The sequence below is a fragment of the Carassius auratus genome, chromosome 8 (genome assembly GCF_003368295.1).
Source record: "Carassius auratus strain Wakin chromosome 8, ASM336829v1, whole genome shotgun sequence".
NCBI lineage: Eukaryota > Metazoa > Chordata > Actinopteri > Cypriniformes > Cyprinidae > Carassius > Carassius auratus.
In genome coordinates, this window is record NC_039250.1 from 6,826,276 (window position 1) to 6,842,751 (window position 16,476).

Genomic DNA, 16,476 nt, shown 5'->3' on the forward strand with positions numbered 1-16,476 from the left:
AGGTCCTCTATGCCCCGCCTCTCTCAAACGCGTCGTTTTCTACAAAGACCCTCCTTCCGACAAGTGCAGTCTGCTCTGATTGGCCAACTGACCCAGTGCACTGTGATTGGGCGAACACCACAAGTACTCATCGGAAATGTAACGGCCCCTTTCCATAATTGCATAATAACTCTCTCTCTCTCTCTCTCACACACACACACACACACACACACACACACAAGTTGCACAAAACTCGCATTTGAACATTCAATAGCAAATACTTAAACTAATAACAAAACATACAGTAGCTGATTCAGAAGTGCCAGATTGTCGTAGTGAAGTCAGAATTACTTTATCTCCTAGGTTCACAAAACGGTCGTTCATAAAATGTGTTGCTAATTCCTAAATGCATCTACTTTCAGAAGGCCAAATAAAGTGCTTTTGCCTAGATACACACAGCATCTCCCTGACAAAGCTGATTCAACACTAACTGTGTTTACTGAAACCACACCTTCTTTCTCTGCGTGAACATTTGGGTGGCATTACGCAAATATATCCACATAGTGACGTAGACATGTGGAGGCGCGTCTGAACGAGCCGTTTTGGTGTGTGTGTGTGTGGAGGGGGGGGGATGTTAATAAAGAAATTTGATAAAGAATATCTCTTCGGTCTCGAGACTTTAGTTTTTGCAACTTCAGGGATCTTATCTATGCACAATCAGCTTGTAACACTCCAAAGAGAAAGGAAGACTTTAAATGGCATCATATGACCCCTTTAAACATAACAGCAATTTCAAACATTGATAGTAAGAAATGTTGCATGAGAACAAAATCAGCATTAAAATGATTTCTCATAATTTCACTATTTTTTTTTTTTACTGTATTTGTCATCATCAAAAAATAAAAAATGACACTGACCCCAAACTTTTCAACGGTAGTACTCTTGAAGCAAAAGCAGTTAAGACCATTGGTCTACATTTTTAGAGTGAGAGTTCTAGTACTTCCTCTATGACATCACTGTGTTTGTCTCATTGATTGAGGGTCCCATTGTCACTGACAATAGCAGTAAAGCAACAGGAGACAAAACAACCCAATGTAGACCACTCAGCTGCACACAGAGAGAGGAACATATGGGCAACAGTACATCAACATCTCTCCTCCGCCCCCATGACAGACGCAACACTTTCTGCTTCAACTCGGACTCCTGTACCAGTAGTCAACAGCCACAAATAAGGCCTGAGCAGTTCATTACGCAGTCCCAGCACTAAGGCTTATCAGAATAGGAAGTATGGAAATGCATACAGACGTGTGAATACACCACACGCCCATTCACTGAAGGCTTGGAGCCAGCAGTCAGATCCGTCTCTCTCAGGTCTACGTGCTAAAAGTAGATCTTTAAGATCTTCCAGTCCAATCACATGAAACACGGCTGCTCCCTAATTACTATTATGAGCATGTTGAGCGGAAAACACCATAAACAAACAAACACCAAGAGCAACGATGGGAGGACAGAATAAGGCCAAAACAAAAAGGGTCCCGCTTTCTCTGCTGGATATTTAAGAAGTTATTAAACATGTTTATCTGTGTACATTTTGACATTAAGGTGACTAAGGTTTTATATTTAAACATGAATTTGTTTGTTTTTTAAATGAGCTGTTTTTGATAAAATAGTGTTTTGTTGTACAGGTAATACACTCATTGATAGTTGTTCTTGTTATACATTCATATTCATAGACTACTATAGTCACACAATAACTGCCAATTTCTAATGGACCATTCTTTTGTTGAGCAGGAAGGGGTGAGAAGAGATGTCAAGCCCCAAACCCCCTGCTACCCATCAAGGATGTGACCTGCAGTGCTATTTTCAGTCTGAGAGTCAACTAGTGAGATTTGTGACATATTAATCACAAATTTATTAAAGTCCTCAGCAGTGGCTACCACTTTTTTTTTCCACATGAGCAACTCAAAAGACAACAGATGCTGCTGCTGTGAGACTTTATAATACACACACACCCCACTTAACATCAGCTCTTATCAGCTGCTGAATGTAACACACAAAGTGTCACAATTCGCAAGCTTAGACAATCATATTTAGCGTTATTTGTTAAAAAAAAAATTACATTATATTTTTTAAATTATAATAGAAATTTATGTAGTCTAGATAGATAGATAGATACATGCATACATAAATACAAAATTAGAGGAAATTTGAATAACTGTACCACAACCATTTGTATTTTTTTTCCCTTACCTGGCTAAAGGTTGTAGCTTCTTCAAGTGTGCAAATTATGAAATATACTCCTTGTGCAGTCTGTTAGTAAGAGTTTCTCAGTTCCACAGCAAGCATAGCGACCTAGCGCACAGATTCACCCTGATGGACAACAAGTTGAACGTGAAAAATAATGTTGCTACTGACCTCCCACTATGAGCTGTGCCGGTGTTTCCCAAGCAATCTTACAATCTCCTCCAAGTCCCTCTCTCGCCTGCTCACTCTCTCTCCTTAGTTCAGCCCCCAAGGGAGTGATTTGGATTTGCCAGTCACACCCTCTCCAATGGGCGGAACTTATGGAGTCATCTCACAACTGACTAGCCAGCCCCTGCCCCCAGCAGCGCTCTCCTCTCTCATGTGCCCAGTCCAAACATTACTGGCCTTTCTTTGCTCAAGTTAACTTTTTGGACAAGTATTACACATCTGTGTTGTGTGTCAAATGAATGCTAAAGATGTCAATGTTAAAACTTAAAATAGTCTAAAAATTGATATTTTACACCTAATATGGTCGTCAAAAATGTATTTAACTGTCAACCAATGCTTTTTCAGAAAAGGTCAATCAGAATGGCTAAATGTTTTTTCTCTTCTTTTCTGTTGTCTGTGAGGAACAGAATTTCCCATCTCTTTGTCCTCGGATTCCTCTTCATTGTCAGTGGGATGATAACAAATGACGGAGGCAAAGTTCCTTCCCGAATGATTCAGGCAGAGCGATGGGGTGCGGTGTGAACTGAGTAAAGTCTGATGAGAGTGCGGTGAACATGTCATTCAATTACTGTCGGTGTGTTGTGAAAACCATTGTGCAAACATCCAGATCCAAAGCTAACCATTTTTATACATTTCTAGTATTGTAGGGTTGTATATAAATACCAGAAGTGCCTAAGCACTACACAACAATGAATTCACTACTTACAAAGTGTGTGCACTAGAAACACTGAAAAGGATACATCTGGATTGAAATGGGCCTCCTTAAGTTACAGCACACCTGCCTAGAGTACCATTTGTCAAGTGTCAAAACCAGACATTGTCCTGAAAACAGATATATATCTGTCAAAGATACCACTCAAAGCACTGTTATCAATCTTCAGCTCCATGCAATTAAACATGCACACTTTGAAATTTAGCGTTTATTATGTGACATGGGCAATAGATCACTAATAAAGGAGAGTTATGGTGAATCTGTCAACATGTCGGTTTTGTTCAGCCCTTGAGTTCTCAAGTAATGTAGTACAGACACAACCAAAGATAGCAATATCCACAACGAATGATAAGTCTGGTAAAACAGCTTCACATAAAGTAAATCTCTAAATTCTAATTGCACATTAACAACAGTTACAGTTACTTGCTTTTAATAACAAGGTCTTCTTCGCCTTGACTTGTATTTTCTTTATTGGAACTTACACATATACTGTAAATAACATAAAGCAGTCCTGCCTGCTGATTTGATGTCAATATCTCTACTGTGGTATAAACAGTAGTGCACAATCTATAGTGCTTGACACACTTCTACCATTTCATGGCATTTACCATCATGCCATAAGGCCAATGATTGAGAGCAGACATTCTTTGCTTTAATCTGATGATCCCATCACCTTAGGCGCCTTGACGTGGAGTCAGACCGCCTGACTGGACCTATACAGCCTCCAGCTGAGCAGTTTTGACTGGAGGACTGGATTCAGTAATTTGACTAGTAGCTCAAAATTCAAACAGGTAATAGAAGACACAGTTACAGATGAGAACACCTCAAACATAATGGTTTGTTTGTAATGGTGCATTTGATATATTCTGACCTCATTGGTAACAATATAAGCTTTTTAAAGCAATGATAAAGTTGCCATGAAATCTATTTTAATTATATATTTTTTCATACACTTTAATATTTGTTATCAATTCATTGGTGCAAATTATTTTAAAAGTAAAGAAAAATCATATATATTTTTTTAAAGTTCTCTGAAACTCTTTAGGTGACATGAATTAGGAAAATTATAAATAAATTAAATAAAAATGACATCTTCAAATATTATTATTTTTTGTTGTTTTTTTTTAGAAGTGTCCATAATGCAATGTCATTTTTGCAGTTGTTTTCCTTACCTTTCCTTGCAGTTGAGTCATTACGTGATTATTGAGTTAATCTGTTATTATAAGTATTAACTTGCAGTTTCTAATAAAGTTTAGCCTGACTACGTCAGGCTTCCTACTTCCGCTCAATTTCATTTCACTTCTGTACTCAGTCTGATACAGCGTCAGAGCTTTCTGTTTGCCACCGGTCTGGAAACAGCCGGGCCAATCAACGAACAGAGGGCGGGCTGAGAGCCGTGACGTAAATGCTAAGCGCCGAGTTTTACATTGTAGGTTAGAGAAATCGAAAACCGGAACGACGTTTACAGTGGAAGTTCAATCATAGATTTGAGTTCGATGCATGATGTCTGTGGTTCGCGGCTGTACAGGGGCATAACATACGTCATAACTAAACGTATCTGATTGGCTTACGGGTAACCAATGATTTTAAACTTCAGACAAGCGCCCCCTAGCGAGAGAGAAAACACTTCTCTATTATGCCATTCCAGACTCTGTCTACGAAGCAAAGTGAAGTAGCAGAGTCTGGTATTACCAGGCTAAATAAAGTTACCAGTAAACAGACAAATAACTATTTTTACTTTGATTTGGAGCTTGGTGAGCAATTTTGAAAGCAATTTTGTATTGAACTATTTTATGTATTTATTTTCCAGACTATAAGTCGCACTTATTTCATAGTTTGGCTGGTCCTGCGACTTATAGTCAGGTGCGACTTACTTATCAAAATTAATTTGACATGAACCGAGAGAAATGAACCAAGAGAAAACATTACTGGATTGGTTCTAAATAAATGCGACTTATAGTCCAGTGCGACTTATATATGTTTTTTTTTCCTCGTCATGACATATTTTTGGATTGATGCGACTTAAACTCAGGTGCGACTTATAGTCCGAAAAATACGGGTATGTGTTTCCATACAGGAACAGAAACACATTTTGGAATGGAATGCATCAATATGAGCACAAGACAAAGTCTGTGTCTCACAAACAGTCACAGTGTTCCTTAGAAGGGATATAAAGCTCATCTATTTCTGCCTCTCTCTTTTTTTACTGGTTCCACCCAAGGCTGAGAGTTAGAGCAGTTATCAAAGTATGAAATGTTATCTTGCCCCATTCCACAACATGTAATCATTCAGGCAAAGTTTTTTTTAACAAGAAAATCAGAATTTCCTCTCATGACTCATTTTCTGAATCATAAAATTGTTGATTTTACTAACTGAAATCAGATTTTAAGTCTTTACAAAATTCTTATTTGTGCAAGCATGTGTATCTTTGTGTATCATGGAAGAATAATTAAAAAGCTGTATTAAACCGTGTTATTGGATAAAACCATGTTAAAATGTGAGCAATAACTTGCCAGCTTTATCTTATGGCCTGTGCCTCAGATAAACATGATGTGGAATCTGCTTGTCATGACTGGTATTTTCCAACACTGGCAAATGGCTTTTTAGCAGTGAGCACCGCTACATCTGACCTGTCGGCTTAAAGTCTAGCTGTCATCAGATGGAGTTTAGCTGCTACTTATACATGGTCAAGCACAGTCATATTGATGGACTAAGTGGCCGCTGGTGACTGCTTGTCCGATTCCAGCCCCACATTCTTTCTTATACAAGTGCAAATCTATTCTAGGTCTCTGGATAAATATGGCTAGTGAAAGTAAAATGATCTTTACCAGGAAGGAGAATTGATATAGACTGTATTCAGAGTAGACAACATATTCACATTCATCTAATTTTAACAACTTTCTGGAGATTTTGTCAGCAGGAAATTTATTAAGATTTTAGCACCAGAATAGCCAGACACAGAAACAGTTTCTTCCCTCAGACAATCCATCTCATGATCACTTAACAATAATCTTGGAACACAAAACACTATATACATTACCTAATTAACACCATACTTGTTAAAATGGGTGGAGTCAACCCATTTTACTTCCATGTGATGTATTTCAGAGTATTTTATAATTATATTTTATCAGGATTGTAAAAATGTATATATCACAGGTGGTTAAAACAGAAAAAAAAAATAAGATGGCTTGATGATTTCAGCCAAACAAGGAAAGCTTCAACAGAGGTGGAGTAAGTTTTGATTATACATAATCCAAAGACATTTTTAACATTTTTTTTTTTCTTGAGACTAATGTGCATTGATGAATCATTCACATTAAGACAAGGTACATGCATTAACGAGGTAAAAAAAAAATATTGAAATCCTCAGATGTATTTTTTCCATTAATGCATTTTGTGTTTTTAGAATAAATCAAATGTGGCATCTGCTCTGAGTCAAGTCTTTTGGGCATGTTGTTGAACTTGATAAATGCTAACAAATCCCTCCTAAACATATTTAAACATTGCTCAGAAGAATAATGGACACTTTCTACAGGTGAAATTTGTCTATCAGACAAAAGAGTTTAATGCGGGTATCTGAAAAGACTGGGGACTTTTTGCCCCAGTATCATCCGTCATGAAAGATATATTTTGAACATGTATCAAGTTTCAAAACAGAGGTTTTTTTAAGAGGGGCCCAGCTGTTCATTCTGGCTGGGAAATGTGTTTGTTTATGAAATGCTGGCACAGAGCTGAATGTGACTGAGGGGTGATGGAGCTGATGCCAGCTCTATACTCTCACACCCAATATGAGCGCATGGACAGGGAAGAGCTTTCCCACAAAACGCCCAAGACACGCCCAGAATATATCCAAGAGACACCCTGGGCTTTCATCTAACTGTGATTAGTTTTCTCACGTTTTCTCACAAGGCTATTTAGAATTATGCTGCTTTTTCTAATGCTTATGCTGGATTAGGTTTTACAAAGCACCCAAGTGCTTAATGAAAGAACTGCATAATTGGGATTTAATTTGAGCGTATATCCACTCTGTAATTCAACTATTTTCATGCTTAGTCTTAATCATAGTTTCTGCAACAACAGAACATATATTGGATAATAAATAATAATAAAAAAAATTATGAAACCCACATAGAAGGATGCATTGCTGACCTTGGAGCTTATGTAGCTCAGAACTGCTTATGTATGGAATTTTATATACTCTATGGTGGCAAAGCACGAATCTGCAATCTCCGCTGAGAGCAGGGAAGGCAGTGAGCCAACCACCCATTTAATAGCATGCTTCATTTAATAGCAAACTCCAGCCCTTCTACACAAGTGCAGCCTGTCATCATTGCACATCACTGCAAAAAGTGTTGCAAATACATGTGAGTACTGTGTTTATGCTCTGGCACACACTTTTCAACTACACAAAAAGCACCAAATAAAATAATGCCTGAAGCTAAATGAATACTGGAATAAAGAAAAAAAAAAATCATCATTTAGACATTTACTTACTCTCAAGTGATGTCAAACCTGTATGTCTTTCTTTCTTCTAGGAAACACAAAAATATGTTTTGTAGTATAGAAAAACAGTGATTGTCAAATTCCAAAAAAGAACAGTTCATATATGTACCATAAAGTAGTCCATATGCAAAACAATCATGTGGCTTTAGAAGTCGAACAGACCACTTTTTTCTGCTAAACGTATTCTTTTTGCTTGCAAATGATAAAGGTTTGGAACAACATTAGGGTGAGTAAACAAATGACAGATGTTTCATTTTTGAGTGTTCAATTAAATTTGGACTTTAGAAGGTTGAAATGCTTGGGAGATTGATTTCAAATAACTATAAAAGTGAAAGGGTAAGAAAAAACTTTGAAGTACATAAAATACTAAATTGGTCGTTTCTGGAAATAATGGTGTTTCAATAAATATATGTATTTTTCAGTATAAGATTTGAATATACAGCTGTTAAAATAATATTGCCAGCTGAAATTGTATGTGTAACATTTGAATTTCTCACAGGATGTGAAGGATACAGGAGCTGAATGGAGACGCTACTAGAATGGGATGGGGTAAAGGTGTCGAACCCAATTTAAACGGACCACCTATTGAGTCCTCAAACAGCCAAAACATTTCAGGGAAACAATGGTTATTGTCCTCAAGCATGGGACCATGCCAGTAGAGACCAGACATTTTTTTAAAATTGACAGTTAGTTTTCAGACTGCTCAAAGCTTTTGCTTATGCTGTAACCCTTTTTAAGTTTGTGTTTACTTAATTTGTAATATTAAATAACCCAAGCATCAATAGCTGTTCAGCACTATTCCTATTGTATAAAACTTAAAAAACATTTTATCTGCAAAGTTGCTGATCCAAGACATCTAATTCAACAGCCCAGTGTCAGAGTCTCTATAGCAATAGAGTCGAGGCAGTATGTTATGCCTGGGAAACGAGCCTTGGCCTGTCAGCCCACTGTTTGTATGTGTGTGTCTTGACATGCTTTTTAAGGACTTAATTACACACAGTGGAGGGTTGCCCCCACAGCAATGCTGACTGCCGGGGTTGCGGGATGGGTGAAAGATTTTATAATCACCTGGCAGCTCCTGAACACAGCACCGTGTGTCTGCTCCTCCTCTACATAGACACTTGTCTGTGTGTCTGTTTGACTGAAGGGTAGGGGTGGCAGTGTTGCCAGATTTTTCAAAAAATAATAAACAAGCTCAGAAAAAGTGACCTGCCTCATTAAAATAAGCAGCATGTCAGTTTTGTGCTCTTAGTGATGGGTGGTTGGTGGTAATACAGGTGCATCTCAGTAAATTAGAATGTTGTGGAAAAGTTCATTTATTTCAGTAATTCAACTCAAATTGTGAAACTTGAGTATTAAATAAATTCAATGCACACAAACTTAAGTAGTTTAAGTCTTTGGTTCTTTTAATTGTGTTGATTTTGGCTCACATTTAACAAAAACCCACCAATTCATAACAAATTTCAATACTTCACAAGACCAATAAAAAAAAATGTGATTGGTTTGTGGCACTGCTGAGATGGTATGGAAGCCCAGGTTTCTTTGACAGTGGCTTTCAGCTCATGACAATAGCCCATAGATTGCTGGCCAATCAAGTGCACCAACACCATGGTCATTTAACCAACTTTGTGTGGGCAGGTGCCAAATCCTACTGGAAAATGAAATCAGCATCTTCAAAAAGTTGGTCAACCGAAGGAAGCATGAAGTGCTTTAAAATTTCTTGCTAAATGGGTGCAGTGACTTTGGTTTTAAAAAAAACCCAATAATCCAACACCAGCAGATGACATTGCACTCCAAATCATCACAGACTGTGGAAAATTAACACTGGACTTCGAACAACTTGGGTTATGAGCTTCTCCATCATTCCTCCAGACTCTATGACCTTGGTTTCCAAATGAAATACAGAACTTGCTTTCATCTGAAAAGAGGACTTTGGACCACTGGGCAACCGTCCAGTTCTTCTTCTCCTTAGCCCAGGTAAGACGCCTCTGATGTTGTCTGTGGTTCATCAAATTCCATGACATTTCTTTGTGTTGTGGGCCTTAACCCCAACCTCAGTCCATTCCTTGTGAAGTTCACTCAAATTATTTAATAGTTTTTTCTTAACAATCCTCATAAGGCTGTGGTTTTCTCAGTTGGTTGTTCATCTTTTTCTTCCACCCTTATCCTTTTACTCAACTTTCTGTTAACATGCTTGGATACAGCACTCTGTGAACAGCCAGCTTCTTTGGCAATGAATGTTTGTGGCTTACCCTCCTTGTGAAGGGTGTCAATGATTGTCTTGTGGACAACTGTCAGAGCATCAGTCTTCCCCATGATTGTGTAGCCTAGTGAACCAAACCATTTTGAAGGCTCAGGAAACCTTAGCAGGTGTTTTGAGTTGATTAGTTGATTGGCATGTCACCATATTCTAATTTGTTGAGATAGTGAATTGGTGGATTTTTGTTAAATGTGAGCCAAAATCATCACAATTAAAAGAACCAAATACTTTATGTGCATTGAATTTAATTAATAAACGAGTTTCACAATTTGAGTTGAATTTCTGAAATAAATGAACTTTTCCACAACATTCTAATTTATTGAGATGCACCTGTAGATTAAGGATAATTCCTTATTTCATTGATTTTATTTAATATAGAAAAAAAAAATTTTGCATCTTAATTTTTTTTTTTATAATTTATTTTAAAAAAAAATCCTATTCTTAAAAAAAAATTTTTTATGCATTCAACTGGCCATTTAGATTAATTGGGAAAAAGGTGTTTTTTTTCTTGTAAACGATGAAAATAAATTATAAAATGTAAAGTGTGGCTTGATTGTCATCAGATGTAATGTTTTTTCTTGATGGTTTTCAGACATACTTTATTGTACTATGTAACAATGTCAAAAAAGTAATTTTTATAAGCAATTATAAAAATCCATATTGTTTCAAAGTAGCTTTTAAAAAATTGTGACCGTAAAGCCCCCCATAAGCAACTTTACAATGAATGTACTTGTGCTAATAATTGACTAGTTATACAGCATGTAATCCAACTCGTGTTCATTTAATACATTAAATTATACAATTTTCACTGTCAGTAAGTCGATGTTTAAACTGTAAGTATAACGATTAGTTTAATTTTTCAAGTCAATGCTAAAAAATGTAGACATGTCAACTCTGAGGGGGGTAGTTTGATGTTAGGACTTCTTTGTGTGTGAGTGTGCAGAAGCATGTCCATTCATGACTCACTATCAGTGTTGACAGTAAATGCTTCTTATGTTTCTTAGTGTTCTCTGATGAGCCGTTATCTCCATAATTTCAGCATGCTGATTAGATGTGTATCACTTTCAAGGCTTTGAGATGACCTCTTGAAGATCTTGAGGATAGCATAATTATGTTTGTCTCAGATTAAAACTTTTCCACCAAGCTGAGCTGGCAATGAGTTTATGTATAGGCACTACCATTACACACACACAATATTCCACAGGGAGATCTATCACACACTCCAATGCTTAGTTTTGTGAGCTAATCCCTGTTGATTTGACCCCATATGCATGTGTCCCCATGCCTGCAGCCTGAACTGCTCTCACACCCTACAGATAGCCTTGCTGTGATTAACGAAGCTCTTCAGTGTCACATGCTGTCCAGTAGAAGAATGGCTATGGAGCAGCAGACTCAGCCCAGCCAGAGAAAACATCCATAAATATAAGCTCCTGCTTCTGTTTTAACCGCTGTGGTTTATGAGGAGGTGTGTGCATGGAGATAGATTCTTTAATTGCTGGTTGAGTTTAATGATTCTTTTACAACTTTTTTATTTTAAAAAGCCCTTATAAATAGCAGAAGCCAAGTCAGTTCAGTAAGCTGCCACCCCTTGAGCAGCTATCATCTATGTTGGCAATAGGGATACAAGTGAAGCTTGTACCTACTCTACCAATGAAAAGTTTGGGGTTAATAAGATTTGAATTTTATTTTTTTAATTCTTTATTTATTTAATTAATTATTATTATTATTATAATTTAAAAAAAAGAAAATGTTACTGTTATTCAGCAAAGATATATTAAAGTGACAAAAAAGACAAAAAAAAACTGAAAAAATATGTTAGTTTCCACAAAAATATTAAGAACGGAGCACAACTGTTTTCAACATAATAAATAAAAAATGCTTCCTGAGCATCAAATTAGCATATTCGATTTTTGAAGGATCATGTGACACTGATGACTGGAATAATGCCTGCTGAAAATCTAGCTTTGCTATCACAGGAATAAACTTCATTTTATTATTACTACATTTTATTTTAATTTCTATTCAGTTCCACAATATTATGGTTTTTACTGTATGTTTGATTAAATAAAATCAGCCTTAGTGAGGATAAGAGACTTTTTTCAAAAACATTGAAAAATCGTACTAACCCCAAACTTGTAAACGGTAGTGTACCTAAGTGGGAAAAGACCGGGACTGACCTCTTTTTGTTTCACGCTCTCGCAGCACTTGGATACTGGAGAGAATGTGGATGCGATGGAGACGACTTTGGACCCCCATACCCAACAGATCCATCTCTGTAAGGTGCAGTAAGTCCTAAAGAGAGACGAAAACAGAGTTGAAGTGGTTTAAATATGTGGTGAGAATGACAACGGCTAGAACTAATGGCCATCTATCATTCACACACAAAAACAAACATCAGAAAAGCGTATGTTTTAAGCTAGCGGTGTGTGATTACGGACTGTGCTTCGCCACTCCTCAAAGCCAGGCCTCGTGTGGCTTTCAAACGATACATTCCTTTCGCTTCTGACACAACAAAAACGCACGGCTATGTTTTAGACGGCATCTCTGCTTTCATTGTTCCTGGCAGGACAAAACAAGAGCTGTTTAATTGAAGGTTATGTGCTATTTTCTGCTGTTTAGTATTTACAGTGCACATGCCAAAGCATTCCTTCCAAAATAAACAATAACAAACATGTGCTTTCACAGCATATTGGGTTATTTGGGACTGCCCATATTTTGTCAATGCAACTAAAATTGGTTTGCTCAGATTTTTGTGGCTGCATTCCAATTTGCATACTATCCATCCTAAATATGCAAGATTTGAATTTGTTTGTGTTTTGAAATTAGCCATTTCTGTGGATTGTATATTGTAATGTTTCCTTTCATGGAAATGACAAAGATATCGGTACACAGGAGAACATAAATTATGTAGAAAGGATTTTCACTCAGAAATTGCTAGTAAATGTCACAATTTATTACAACGAAAAAGAATGTAACATTGAATTAAACATGACATTTTGAAGTAGAAAGACTGCAATCCTGAAAGCAAGATTTCATACTTTAACTCTTGTTCTTGTAAATTGTTCTCCAATAGTTTATTTACAACTTTGTTTTTACTTGGGTAAATGTTATTTTAAACATTCTATACTCCAATTCTAATGTTGTAATGCCTGAATATACTTACTATTGAATTTAAAATGACCAATTAAAAGTTTTAGTATATTATTTTTAATAAAGAAAAAAGAGAAAAAAAATCATTTAAAGCTGCAGTCGGTAACTTTTGGTGCTCGCGTCTGGCGGAAGAACACTGTGTGACGGATAAATACTACAAAATAAAATGATACAACTGGCATAAAAACTGTGGCCTTCATGTGACCAAGATGTAACAGAGAATCCTGCCTTTTTCTTCAAAATAAAATATTGTTATGGCTCAGCGCACTTCTGCCTGTTATTTGTTTTGCAAAAATCCACAGCTCCCGGCTCTTCTGGTCCAATCAGCGCAAGGCTGTGCCACAAAGTTGTTTTGTGTTGAAAATGTAAAAAATATATATAATAAGCGAGTACATCATGAATCCATTTTCCAAACCGTGTTTTTGTCTTATCCTGAATCACTATGGTACCCCTATAATAAGTGTTTGTATTTGGACTATTTTAGTCTGGTTGGGGTCGGCAACGCTGCAGAGTATCACAGTACCTGCGTGACTTGCCATAGATGTAAACAGAGAGAAGTAGCTCCGGCTACAATGTTCTTCCGCCAGACGTGAGAACCAAAAGTTACCGGCTGCAGCTTTAAAATGTCCTGGTAATCTTAGTGCTGTTCATTCTCATTATTCAAAGGCCTTTACCAAGTCATACGTTAAGCTGAGCTATGAGAATCCGTGTGAACTCTGTTTTGCAGAATTGGTGCAGTGAGGTGAAGAAGTGTTGATCTAACTTTGGAGTTGCAGATGCATGCTGCATTGCTCTCTTTGTGTGTTTTATCTCATCTGCTCCAATGGATCGAATGGATTCTACCCAGAATCTCCTACATCAGCAGCAAGTACTCTTTCCCACTGCCATGTCTCTGTTTTTACAGGCTAATTTGGAGAAGCAGAGAGAAGGGTGGTGGACAGGGACAGACAGAGTGGCAGACAAAAAAGAAAGCCAGTGAAAGGCCAAACGAGGGGATAACATGCTGGTAAGGGCCCATTGTTCATCTGCCTTCAACCCACAGCTAAAACCCACAGCTAAATCTAACAAGCCATGACAAAGCCTCTGCACACTCAACTCTTTATTTACCATGTCTGGTGTCATATCAATCTCTCATGCTGAGACTTCAAAAACATGTCACTAAGCATGCAGCTTTTCAGACACCTCCTCTTGAGTGAACAGGTAGATATAAGAGATGTGCTACTATGTTGTTGTTTTGGCAGAAGGTTTGTAGATCTTAAAGGGTTAGTTCATCGAAAAATGAAAATTATGTCATTAATGATTCATCCTCATTTCGTTCCAAACCGAAAGAACCGAACTTCCCATCACTACTGGTGATCCAAAAACTGATGCAACCGGTTCTTGACTCGAGAACGAGTCAATCGTTTGTTCGTTATCTGGCTCTGCTCGATGTTCATCTTCAGTTCTCTCTTCACAGCAGTTCAGTCAGGTACTGTTTGAGTAAATGGATTACTCCGGGATATTGGTTTTGGTTGAACTCAGAGGGAATGTCAGCCACATTAAAAAGTTAACAGCTTAAGTCATTTGTGGATTAATGCATATTGGAGATGCAAACCGTTTAAAACGATTCAGTTCGATTTGGTGAACTGGTTCAAAAAGATCCGGTTACATTGAATGATTCGTTCGCGAACCGGATATCACAAACTGCTTTGTTTTGAACTTTCTCTCACAACAGACACGGAAGATAAGATCATGTTGAATAAAGTCGTAGTTTTTGCTATTTTTGGACCAAAATGTATTTTCGATGCTTCTAAAAAATTCTAACTGACCCTCTGATGTCACATGGACTACTTTGAAGATGCTTTTATTACCTTTCTAACCATGGACAGTATATCATACATAGGTTTTTAATGGAGGGACACAAAGCTCTCGGACTAAATCTAAAATATCTTAAACTGTGTTCCGAAGATGAATAGAGGACTTACGGGTTTGGAACGACATGAGGGTGAGTTATTAATGACATAATTTAAAAAAAAAATTTGGGTGAACTATCCCTTTAAGTTCCTGAATTTTAATAAAAAAAGCACTGAATTGAAATTTAAAACAGAATTTATGGAAGCTATATAAATGTGTTTGTTGGTGTATAAGTCAAACATATTAGTCACTCAAATCAGTTATAAAATAAAGGGAAAACAGCTCTTTCATCATTGGTTAAAGTGGTAATGGATACTTAATAGCTGTTTTATTGGTGCTGTTCTTCATCCAGGCTTTACCCTGCACTCCATTAGTGAGTTGGAATCACGGAAATATGATTCACCGTTAATGTGCATTGCACAAAGCAATCAGCGAGCCTTTAATGGACATGTACTGTAGTTGTCTCAGAGTCAACACTGCTGTTGTTTCTGATCCACTGTTCATTTCTTTCTTGGCAGTTGAGTGTTTTTTTTTTTCTTTCTAGAAAATAGAGCTGGTTAAATTGTAAAGTGGATAATTGTGTGGAAGACAGTGACTTATATCTTGTTATTTGTGGAGCATACAATAAATTATTTCAGAGCTGAGCAACTGGAATTCTTTATAGGGCACTGAAAATGAGTCACCTGGGGCTCATGCTGTGTGTGACAGGTGGTGATCAAAATGTTTCCATTACATACAACTATCATGGTTCTGGTTAGAATGAAAATGAAAATTATGTTTTGTGTTACAAATACATTAATGTAGGGGTGTCCAGGGCCGGATTAACCATACGGGCAACTGGGCAATTGCCCAGGGGCCAAGACCTCTAAAGGGCCCAGGGCAGCAAGGGCACGAGCAAAATACTGTATCTGGTAATCTCTCGCTTTATATTAAACGAACTCTCAACACAGGCTTTTGCGCTGCACAGAGAGACGCTGCGCTGCCTATGACTTTGAACGTGAGTTGAGAGCGGTTGAGAGTCTTAAATTAAGACCCTCTCCTCATTGGTCAGTCCGCATGAGGTGGGTCAAATGTTACGCCGGGCGGGTTACGTCAGGTGTTGCTACAACAGAAAAAAATCTGACATGGAGAAGCCAAGTGGGAGCGCGAAGCGGAAATTAAAAAAGGAAAGGACATCAGAAACGTAGAAAATTTAAAGTATATACCTAAAATAAGAAAATTTCTTCACTCCTGTTAATGTTGCCGACAGATCTGTTAAGTCAGCTCCCGTCAACGACGAGGACAACTCAGGTATCCAGGACTTTTCTACACCGCCAGCTTACGTTTACAGCCCAGAGAGCGAAGAGCATTTCAAATTCAAACATGCACTTCGTTATTATTTAGGACTAAAAATGTGTGTTTTGCCAGATTATGTAGCATTTTTTTCTGTCTTGTCTTCTTCAGAGAAATTGACAGATTTTTAAATGTTTATGTAGCAAAAATGTTTAACTGGTTAATTGTGCTG

At 37.3% G+C, this 16,476-nt stretch overlaps 1 protein-coding gene across 4 annotated transcripts in view; it reads right to left on the reverse strand.

Annotated features, from left to right (window-relative positions):
• Nucleotides 1–16,476, reverse strand: part of bcar3 (BCAR3 adaptor protein, NSP family member) — a 66,638-nt gene that overhangs the window by 40,966 nt on the left and 9,196 nt on the right. For 2 of the 4 annotated variants that reach the window (XM_026269366.1, XM_026269365.1), the window contains exon 3: nucleotides 12,107–12,221. In XM_026269366.1, coding sequence (XP_026125151.1) covers nucleotides 12,107–12,221 — 115 coding nt within the window. Of the gene's footprint in view, nucleotides 1–2,229; nucleotides 2,501–12,106; nucleotides 12,222–16,476 lie in introns of those variants that run through there. The other 2 variants (XM_026269368.1, XM_026269367.1) reach the window with 2 other exon arrangements.